The sequence below is a fragment of the Helianthus annuus genome, chromosome 3 (assembly GCF_002127325.2).
Source record: "Helianthus annuus cultivar XRQ/B chromosome 3, HanXRQr2.0-SUNRISE, whole genome shotgun sequence".
Taxonomy (NCBI): domain Eukaryota; kingdom Viridiplantae; phylum Streptophyta; class Magnoliopsida; order Asterales; family Asteraceae; genus Helianthus; species Helianthus annuus.
In genome coordinates this window covers 101529219-101540499 of record NC_035435.2, presented here as the reverse complement: position 1 = coordinate 101540499, position 11281 = coordinate 101529219, and the positions used below count along the sequence as shown (strand labels likewise).

At 38.1% G+C, this 11281-nt stretch overlaps 1 protein-coding gene across 1 annotated transcript; it reads right to left on the bottom strand.

Moving 5' to 3' along the window:
• Window positions 1-2516: 2516 nt before the first annotated feature.
• LOC110931869 lies at window positions 2517-2945 on the bottom strand. Its single transcript, XM_022175242.1, has one exon. The coding sequence runs from the start codon at window positions 2943-2945 to the stop codon at window positions 2517-2519; it is 429 nt and encodes a 142-aa protein (XP_022030934.1).
• Window positions 2946-11281: the final 8336 nt, after the last annotated feature.

The following is an 11281-nucleotide window of genomic DNA, read 5'->3' as shown; positions in this document are numbered from 1 at the left end:
AGATACCATCAATCGTTCAACCCGAATACTTGACAAACCACTAATAACAAACCTCCTAATAGATGATGAAAAGATGAACCGCTTTTATAAACTTCCCAAATTGATAAACCGCTATGATACCTATTTATACTAAACAACCTTGATGCTCAAGAAACATACCTAGACTAGAATTAGGAAACCGAAATAATAATAAAATAAAACTACCATAAACAATTAATCTTCCACCAAAAATAAACTAAACCACTTAGGACCCTCCAACTTTTGAGTTATGACAAGATTAGTCCCAACAGATGTGGCATAACCCTCATGGTTGCCAAAAAGTATGATGATATGGCACTACCCACATGGTTAATATGGCAGTTTTCGATCTATAGGTCCATAATCGTACTACCGATCGATATTGATATTGTGAGGTCTGAGTTTACAAGGCTTGTGATCAAAACAAATAAGAACAAACAATTTTGTATTGCAAAGTAAATAAAATAATCACAAGCGAGGAATTATTAGAGGAGATTTTGAGGAACGACTTAAAGCTATTTGAAGGAGGTCAGGTCACAATTTCCAAGGGCAAATAGTTTTATTCATTGGTGAAATTCACAATGTAGTTGGTGCAGGTAAGCAATTTTACTCTCTTATTGTTTAATGTTTATTATTTTCATCTTTTTCCTCATTAAGATTTTTGAGATAATGTGATGGTTACTTGTGTTACAGGAGCTACTTGGTGGAGCAATATATGCTGGAAATTTACTAAAACCGATGTAGGGTCGAGGTGAGCTTCGATGTATCAGAGCTAGAACATTGAACAAATACCGAAAATACATCGAAAAAGACCCAACCCTCGAACGTAGATTTCAACAAGCATTTTGCAATCAATCGACTGTTGAAGACACAATTTCCATTCTTCGTGGATTGCGCGAACTATATGAACTGCATCATGGGGTCAAAATATCTGATGGTTCTCTGCTTTTTGTTGTTGTTCTTAAGATCGATACATAACAGAACGGTTTTTACCTGAAAAAGGTTAGAGCATACAATAGTATAGAGGTGTTTCAGCTTTGCAAATGGGGTTGGCGGTACAAAACTGAAAAGGAGAACTTGTGGGTTAAGGTTATCAACGCTTTGCATTCGGGAGGGTCGGAGTGGGTTGTTTTGCCTATTAAGAAGTCTTATAGAGGTGTTTGGTCGATTATTGCTTCGGTTTTGAATAAGAATTTCCCTGGGGTCCCTTTGATCAGGAATTTGTTTAAAGGTTTCGTGGGTAATGTAGAGGACATTTTATTTTAGTTAGATCCGTGGCTGATGGATCTTCCCCATTTGCAAAGAACAGTTTGTTTCAACTTGAGGTGGTCAAAACTTGCTCGGTGAAGGATCAGGTGGAGGGTGAGGGGCTTTGGCTGTGGAGGTCTGATCCCGTCTCGGCGGTTGAGGCGGCTGAATGGGCTGATTTGCAAAGCCGTCTGGGCTCGGTGGCGGTTTCCAGTAGGAGAGACAAGTGGTCTTGGCTTGGGGATAGGTCTGGCGTGTTCAGCGTTCGTTCCGTTCGTAAGCTTTTTTCGAATAGAAGTGCGGCGAACAATAGGTATATTTTCGAGAGGTGTAAGTGGGTGCCGGGGAAATGTAATGTGTTTGCGTGGAGGTTGGAATTAAACAGGATCCCTACATTAGACTCTTTGAGTAATAGGGGTATTTTGGTGGGAGAAATCTTATGTCCGTTGTATGGAAGTGAAGAAGAGTCTGTTGAGCATTTATTCATTTCGTGTGGGGTTGCGGCAATCATTTGGAATAAGGTGAGTAGGTGGTGCCATATCCCAAATATTTTTTCCTTCTCTGTTATCGATCTCTTGGAGGTGCACAAACACAGCAGGATCGGTGGGCCGGAGGCATATACGCTCAAAGGGATAGTCATCGTGGCTTGCTGGTGTTTGTGGCAGGCTAGGAACAAGCGCGTCTTTTCCGCGGCCCAGGTTAAAGTGGATGACATCTTCAGTAACATCAGATCGCTGGGTTTCCTTTGGTTCAAAAATAGGTCGAAGTTCAAGTCGGTTAGTTGGTTAGATTGGTGTAAATTTGTATTTATGTAGTTCAGGTAAGGTTTTGTTTTTCTGCTGTTTGTTGTGTGGGCTTCCGTTTAGGCGGGGGTCTCGTGGTTTTCTATGAAGTTCTCTCTTTAAAAAAAATCTAAATAATATAAATGTCTAATATATAATTTCAAATGTTGTTCTTTTTTTATTAATGACATTAGTTCATAATTGAAGCAATTGATCTGATTGATTGATGAATCCACTACAAAACTAAAAATGGAGATTACTTCTAAGCCCACTAAACTAGATGGGATAGATGAGGAGGTTAACATAAGTAACGGAACATTTATGTAATTTAAAATTTTATGTCAACAATCTTTTTTTTTTAACGGCAAAACTCACTTTATATATATATAAAGAGCCAGCAAGAAGCTGAGGGGACAACAAACAACCGAAAACAAACAAAACAGAACAAAGAAAGCCAAAACAAACAGATTACAATATCTCAATAATGTCGAAAGTCTTCCACTTTTCCCAGCAAGGCATAGCTATTTTTGACCGACTCTTGATCCAAAAGAACACGTCTTCTTTGATCGACTCCACCAACTTCGAGATCGGAATAAATCGGTTTTTAAAAACCATTTCATTTCTTGCTAGCCACACTCTCCAAACTGTCCCCATCGCTATTGTAAAGACCACCCTTTTCCAAATCTTACATCCTGGCTGCCCATTAATGAAATCAATCAGATTTTTGAGTTTGTGAATCTCCGCTGGAAAAGGCACACGGATCCAAGCGAAGATATTCCACCATATGCACCGGGTCCATAAACAGCTAATGAAGATATGCTCCGAATCTTCATCAACCAAACCGCATCGGGGACAAAGACCATCGACAATTTGAATGCCTCTTCGGATTAGAGCCATTTTTGCCGCAACCTTACCCAAAACGGCCCGCCAAATCAGCACATTTACTTTCCGGGGGACCAAGAATTCCAGCGGAAGCAGAAAATATTATCCTCGGCTACGTCTCCCAAACGCTCGATCTCCGACCGAATCTGCTTTACGGAAAAAGATCCGTGCGGGTCGGTTCTCCATTTCCATCTACTCCCATCCTTCACCAAGTTTGATTTGATATCGATCCCGTATTTTACCAGAGTTCCTTCTACCGAAGCGACATCCTTCCAAGCCCCTAATATAGATTTTTTCAGCGGAATAAAAGGAGAATTTGAATAGGACTCTCTACCTTTGTGAATTACCTAAGATGTCAACAATCTTAGGTATTATATAAGTTAAAAGAGGACGAGGACCACAATTAACATTCAATGCATGGTATTTCGCAACATGGCACACTTCAGGTTCGATGAAAAGTTGTATTGGGAGTTTCAATTATAATTTTTATTTAGCCTTATGCTAGCGATAAGGCTGATCGGGGCGCATGCGGTGACCAAGAGCGGGGACCTCCTCCACCGAAGAGTGGAGGTGCCGCCAATCAAGCGGTGAGGTAGAGAGAGGGAGGAAAGCGGTGGGAAGCTACCGAAGAGAGGGGGAGGAGAGAGGGAGGATTAAGGGATGAGTGGACCAATCAAAAGTTTTCTTTTTCTTTTTTTTTAATAAAAATCAAGTCACTTAAGAGGGGAGTGCCGCCATCAATTTAGGGTGTTAGGGGAGTTTAAGGGGAGTTGACGTGGCACACGAGGATTGGTTATGCGTAAGAGAGGGGACTCCCCTCTTAGGGGAGTGTCCCTTACACCCTAAAGAATAAAAACAGCTCAGGTCATTATTGATGGTTGGGAACGAAACTTCATGCCTTTACAACAAATGGTAAGGAGCCCATAATTGCTTTCACAGCTCTTCAAAACCAGTTTCGTCATTGGGTATCAAAACTAGGTGCGTTCTTGCAAACTATGATTTTATTTATCGTAGTTAATTGTTTGGGTTCTATCGGCTTCATTTGTAAGAAGTAGATCTGATTTATTTAAATGAGAAACGAGATGATGTCAAAACGGGTATTTTTTGGGTTCGGTAAACTTGAAAAACCTTTTGTTCAATCGTTTTTAAAAGATTGTATATGTTAATACGAATTAAAAAAATTACGTTATCATATAAATAATATATGATGTTATATGCATTAAGAACACACATCTTGCGACTTTTGGACCATTTTCTAAGATGAGCTTTTTTGGATTTACCCATTTGACCCATAGAAATAAAACCAACTCCCGTTTGTAAGTAAACGGGTCAAAATTTCCACATTTTCGATTGATCAATAACTTGAGGTAATTATTAAGTGTGAGTTTGTGGAAACAGTAATCATCTTTCTATCTGGGGCTTTGCCATATTGCAGTTGAGTTTGTGTAGACAATAGTCGTCTATTACAGATTGAATTCAACATCATTTAATGTAATTCGGTATTGTTTTGGTGTGATTGCTTAAAGCCCGACGACTGCCCAGCTTCTATAACAAAAAGGAAAAACCAAAAAGCCCAATAAAGAAGGTATGTAACGGGGCGGGTCGGGTTCACTTAACCACCTTTTGTCTATTTTTTGAATAATTAGTGTGTTAAATGTCATCTTTTAAAGAGTTAATTACACAAATGGGTCCTGTGGTTTATACCTAATTTCGTCTTTGGGTACTAACTTTATTTTTTAACAGGTTTAGGTTCTATGGTTTCAATTTTGTAACACCTTTGGGTACTAACACCAAAATTAGTTAATTAATGACTAAAATACCCTTGCATTTTTTTAAGTTTATCAATGTAACACATTTGGGTACTAACACCTAATTTTATTTAAGTTTAAATCAATTTTACAAAATCTATTTATTTTTTTTTATTTTCATCTTTTTATTATATCTCTTAATTAATATAAACTCTATTTTTTTATTTTCATATTTTTATTAAATTTCTTATTTAACATAAAATCTATTTGTTACACCAGTATTTTTTTTAAATAGATTTTTAAATAAAATCTACTAGCTATATAGTTTTATGTAAATTAAATTTCTTACTCGTTTTCAATAATGTAAACCTCACTCGTTTTCAATTTTGGATTGAAATGATTGATAATAATAAATATCTTTCATGCAAAAAAAATTAAGCCTTTTTTTAACTCGTTTTTTTTTTCATTTACATTTTACTATTTTAGAAAGATATTTAATTTACATAAAACTATATAGCTAGATAAAACTATATAGCTAGGTATTTTAGATAAAACTAAAAAAAATTAAGCCTTTTTTTAACTCGTTTTTTTTTTGTAAAAAAGATATTTAATTTACATAAAACTATATAGCTAGTAGATTTTACTGGTGCAACTAGTAGATTTTATGTAAATTAAATATTTTTCTAAAATAGTAAAATGTAAATGAACAAAAAAATAAGTTAAAAATGGCTTAATTTTTTTACATGAAAGATATTTATTATTATTATTATTATTATTATTATTATTATTATTATTATTATTATTATTATTATTATCAATCATATATATCCAAAATTAAAAATGAGTAAGGTTTACATTATTTAAAACTAGTAAGAAATTTAATTTACATAAAACTATATAGGTAGTAGATTTTATTTAAAAAATCTATTTAAAAAAATACTGGTGTAACAAGTAGATTTTATGTTAAATAAGAAATTTAATAAAAATATGAAAATAAAAAAAATAAATAGACTTTATGTTAATTAAGAGATATACTAAAAAGATGAAAATAAAAAAAAATAAATAGATTTTGTAAAATTGATTTAAACTTAAATAAAATTTGGTGTTAGTACCCAAATGTGTTACATTGATAAACTTAAAAAAATGCAAGGGTATTTTAGTCATTAATTAACTAATTTTAGTGTTAGTACCCAAAGGTGTTACAAAATTGAAACCATAGAACCTAAATTTGTTAAAAAATAAAGTTAGTACCCAAAGGCGAAATTAGGTATAAACCACAGGACCCATTTGTGTAATTAACTCTCTTTTAAATTAGCATGTAGCGGGTGTTGGAAAATTGGTGAAAATAACATTTTTTACAAATATAGAAAAATAATTTTTTGCTATTTTGGACTAGAAATAAATATAAGAAAATGAGCGGGTTTATATATTTATTTGTGGGTTTGTGTTCTATGTTGGAAGAGCTTTGAAACAAACTAAACCACGCCTAAAACGGAGCTAAGATAAATGTAATTTCGATACTCAAAGTTGGGTGTTTGAAACATTGAATGCTGAAACAAAAGGGAAAGTTGCACCTTGTCCCACATGGAGGAGAGATGAAACTTAAATGGGTATTTAAGTGGGAACTCTCCATCCTTATTGTTTCATGGAAGCACACACTAAGTGTACTCGCGAAGGGTACGAAACACACGAACTCGCACTCACACACGCGCGTGTCGTGGGTAATGAGGCACAATGTGGCGCTTTGATGGCGCACTCTGGTGCGCGGCGCACCAGAGTGAGCCAATACAGCGCGACTGTGTGGCGTGCTCGTATAGGCTCACAGGTGACGTGGCACACGCGCGCAGACGCACATAAACCTGAGTCAGTGTGGCGCACGCGCGCATGAGCGTGCAGACCTGCGCGCGCGCGCGTGCAAGCTTCCAGCATTTAATGACGAAGCAGTTTCAGTTCAACATTCAAAACTAACGAGTCAAACGGTTATAACTGCAAATTAAATGACGTATTAAATTGCATTGAAGACGTTTAATGCAACTTAAACCTCTTCTTTAATTTCTTTTGACTGTTTCGAATCAGGAGCTGTATAAATACAACTCCATACCCAGCTGCAGAAGACACCAGCAACACAATAGCACTTGCAACTTTCTCTAACATACTTTCTGATCTTCTCTAGCATTTTTCAAGGTAGCCTTCGGGTTGTAGGCCAATTCCGGCAGTACGCTGCTTCGGCTGTTGTACCCTGGGAAACAAAACGAGTATTCCTGTGAGACTCGGAATTTGTTTTAAGGGAAGCGTGTTGAACACGTGCCTCAGTCAATCTGCTTCTACTCCATTTTTGTATTTTGGTTTATTTCAGTTGTAATTGTACTAGTAATTTTGGCTTTCTTATTTTTGTATTGTAATCAAAATAATAAAATTTGTTTTATTTTTATTTAATTACGCGAACGGTTCCTACAGCGGGTCGGGCCAGGTTGACCTGAATCATCTGTTGTCCAAATTAATTAGTGTGTCACATTTGATTATAAAGGCGTATAACATGTTGGGTCGTGTTTCTTTTGCAGACTACACAAGCAAACCTAAGGTTACTAATAGAAGCACGACACCTTCGATGACAATCTCATGGAATTTACGGATTTTGAGGCTTTTGTGGTGTTCTTCGAGCTACGTTTCTGGCGCTGCAGATTTGAAGTCCAACAGCTCTGATTGAATCTCAAGATGTTTTGGCATATGACCGGGTTGTCCACGACGTCTCCGATAAATTCTAGCTTTCTATTTATTTATCCTTAGGGAATGTAGTTGCTAAGGCTATGTGAGTATATACTTAAGTTGCTTACTAGTGAAGTGAGAGAAATCTACGAGCTCTTTAGACCAAATGACTTTGAATGTGCTATTTTTTTTATTACTCTATTAGTTTTATTTACTATAATATTATTGTCACTTTTTTGCTCATCGTAAGTGCCATAAAATCTTCCAACTTGTGCTATTTTTTTCTTTTTGTAATGCTAGGTGTTAAATGATGCATCACAAATCCGTATGAATTCAATATTAGTATGTTTATGATATTAATATTTCTTTTTGGGTTATATTTAAGAGTAAACTGTCATTTTGGTCCTTGTGGTTTGGGCAGTTTTGTCATTTTAGTCTAAATCTCAAACTTTTTAAATCTGGGTCCCTGTGGTTTGCATTTTGTTGTCATTTTAGTCCAAATCTCAAAAACTCTCATTTTTTACTGTTCCAACATGCCTTTTTTGGCTGAAAGGTGCCGCTGGGTGTGACGTGTAACACCCCGTGTTTTCGAATGTCAAAGTCAAAGTCAAAGTCCAAGTCAAGTTTGACTTCTTTGACTGTAAATAGTCTTTTTATGTTTTCATTGTTCGTATTATGTGGAGTAAGTGTTGTCTATCAAAGGAAATCGAAGTAATCGAATGTTTAATCGACGCGAAACGATTTACGACTGTGAATAGTAGGAAGTAACAATGCGATAAAGTTAATTAATCAATAATCAAGCTGATCGAATCATCAATCGAACTCGAGACTCGAATTATGCGAATTTGGTGTTATATTATGTGTGTGTGTGTGCTTTATGTGTTACCTGTGTGTGTTTACTTTATGTTATGTGTGGTGACCAATCGAATCAATCAAATCAAAACTCGAAACTCAATCGAACTCAATCGAGATCGAAATCAAAAATCGAATATGGAATGTAGATGCTTGTATGTAGATATAGTGGTTGGGACTAAAAGTAATTTGAATAGGAAACTCTATCATACTCGTATCGTCTTCAATCGAAATCGAAATATCAAAAATCGTCGCACCGAACACTCGAAACAGGCTGAGGATCGATCAGGCTCCTAGCCGATCGAACAGCCCAGCCGATCGGACAGACCGTCCGATCGAGCAGGCTGTCCGATCGGGATGCCTGGCCGATCGGCCAGCCCTTTCCTCTTTGGGAAGCCTATAAATAGGCCTGTCATTGTCATTCTTTCCACTTTTGGAAACCCTCTGACCGACCAGCTCGTGCTCCCCTTCTTTTCTCAGATTTCTTCCGATTCCGGTAAGTTTTCATCCTAAATCTTGTACTTTCTTGATCAATACATGCTCCTACGCCTTTCTATCTTTCAAATCTTGATTTCTAACCATGAAATCATCAAGATCTAAGCATTCTAGGATGATGTCATCATGGTGTTCTTTAAGAACATCATGTTTTGGCCTCAATCCACCAATAATCACTTGGATCTAGCCGATTTCCATATAAACAAACTAAGATCCATCACAGATCTAAACATTTACATGATGTAAAGGATGGAAAGAATGAATTTCAACTTTCTTTCAACTCTTTTACACTCAATGCTTGCAAACCGGTAGAAACGGAACTTGAGCCAACTCAGTAATCATTCTAATGTTTGTGTGGTTCGAGATTCGAATTCTATCTACGAGGTTCACCGACTTCGGGTTAAACGTTAAACTACCGATCCGAACCGTTCACCGGCCGGACTTGGGTGATTCCTGTCCGAGCAGGAGAAACAAGTAAGAACGAAGGTTCCATGGTTCAGCTCGTTGTCAAAATACCTCGATATAACGTCAAACAAACAGAACAACCAAGTGTTAGACGAACAGGCCGACCAGGTCAGGATGCTGACCGATCGAAGAGGCTGTTCGAACGAACAACCCAACCGATCAGACATGTCAGCCGATCGACCAGGCCAGCCGATCGGCTAGCACATGGCCCGCCCCCACACTTTGACAATTTCATGATGTATAGTATTGAACGAAGAGGTGTTCGATCGAACGAGCTGTTCGACAACATTACTCATCGGATCATGAGATACTATGCTTCAACCTTTAATCGATTTCCAACTCGTTCGACGTATCGGAGTGCCACCCGATCGAACATGCTGTCCGATCAGGTGACATCCAGCTGAGGACTCACTATCGAAGTGTCTAACCGATCGGTTAAGCCGGCCGATCGAACAGGCCGTTCGATCGATCGACCTGAAAGGTAAGAACACTTCAGGGTTCCCAAATACTACAACGAAAACTTCAAAAGGACAAGCCATCATACACAAACACATCCTACTCAAAGGAAGAAACAATCCACTCGAACAGTCCAACCGATCGAGCCTACCGGCCGATCGAATAGGCTGTCCGAACGGACTGCCTAACCGAACGAACAACCCGTTCGATCGAACCTACCGTTCGATCGACCAGGCTGTTCGACCCATCATCACTTGTTTCCATTTTACGCATTGCTCATTGTTATGCTATCGAACTATTCAGGCTAACCCTACTCTCAAGCGCTCCCTTCAATCCATCAATCAATCGCTGTGAGTATACTCGAACCCTTTTTGCTTTAGCACTTTTGGGTGTTACATACGTTACTTATCTAAAACACAATCGAACACACTACTCAATTACTTTAAATGCTAACCGATTATGCATGTATTACGTGACTAAATGAATGCTTGTTGATTGTGTTTACACGTGGAATGCTGTCTACCTGCCTTAACGACGTAGTACTATAGTTTGGACTCAGCACCCGTTCACACGGGGGTTGTTAAGGACAATTACTTGCATGGATTACGGTGGTAATCATGTATTGTGAACTGTCTCGGACAGTCAACCCGCAGTCATTGGTATCGATAGATTCATGTCGATAATTAACATGCTTCGTTTTCCTCCATGTACGTGCTGGTTATGCGTAAACAATTTCGAACTCTATATGCTATTATCAAGCTTGTATGCTCACCTTTACATTTCATGTATTGACTTTATTTTAACGTATGTGACAGGCAATTAGGATGCTTGTCTGCTAGGAAGGCGAGCTAGGAATAAGCGTCTAGAGCATAGTTGTCTGTAGATCTTGCAGATCGAGTCTCTAGAAGCAATTAAACAATATTTATTTTATTTTATTTAAATCTGAGTTGTTGGAATAGAATTACTTGACTAGTTGTTATCTGTAATAATTTATTGTATTATTTGGGATACGGTATGGGACGTATCATTTAACTAAATAGTATTGATAGTTGTTGTGACAACTTCTGGACAATCTGTTTCGCTCAGTGCCATGCCCCGATGATTCCGCCATCGGTTGGGGGGGGGGGGGGCTCCGGCGACCAGAGGGTTCTGATCAGATGAGGGAGAAAGGGTGTGCGGCTGATGAAGGATTTTAGGGTTTTCACTCTGTGAAGACTCAAGAAATCACAAAGCATCTCCGATTGTAGCCCACACCGTAGATCTGAAAGGTGCCGCTGGGTGTGACGGGTCATTGCAGGTGGTTAGGTTGTGACAGGTGGTTGAGGTGCCGCCGGCGGTGGGGATGGTGGTGGGGCGGTGGGGATGGGGGTGGTGCGGTGGGGGTGCAGTGGGGATGGTGGTGGTGCAGTGGGGGTGGAGAAGATGATGGTCTGTTGTGAAGAATAAGTTGGTCTGAAGAAGAAGATAATGGTATTTAACGTATTATAATAATTGTATAATAATTCCAAATGACCAAAATGCCCCTGAACAAAAAGGCAAAATATGCATGTTGGAACATTAAAAAATAAGGGTTTTTGAATTTTGGACTAAAATGGCAATAAAAGTGAAACCACAGGGACCCAGTTTTAA

Coding starts and splice junctions, on each gene's coding strand:
- LOC110931869 (XM_022175242.1), bottom strand. CDS start 2,945: ATGGCTCTAATCCGAAGAGGCATTCAAATTGTCGATGGTCTTTGTCCC.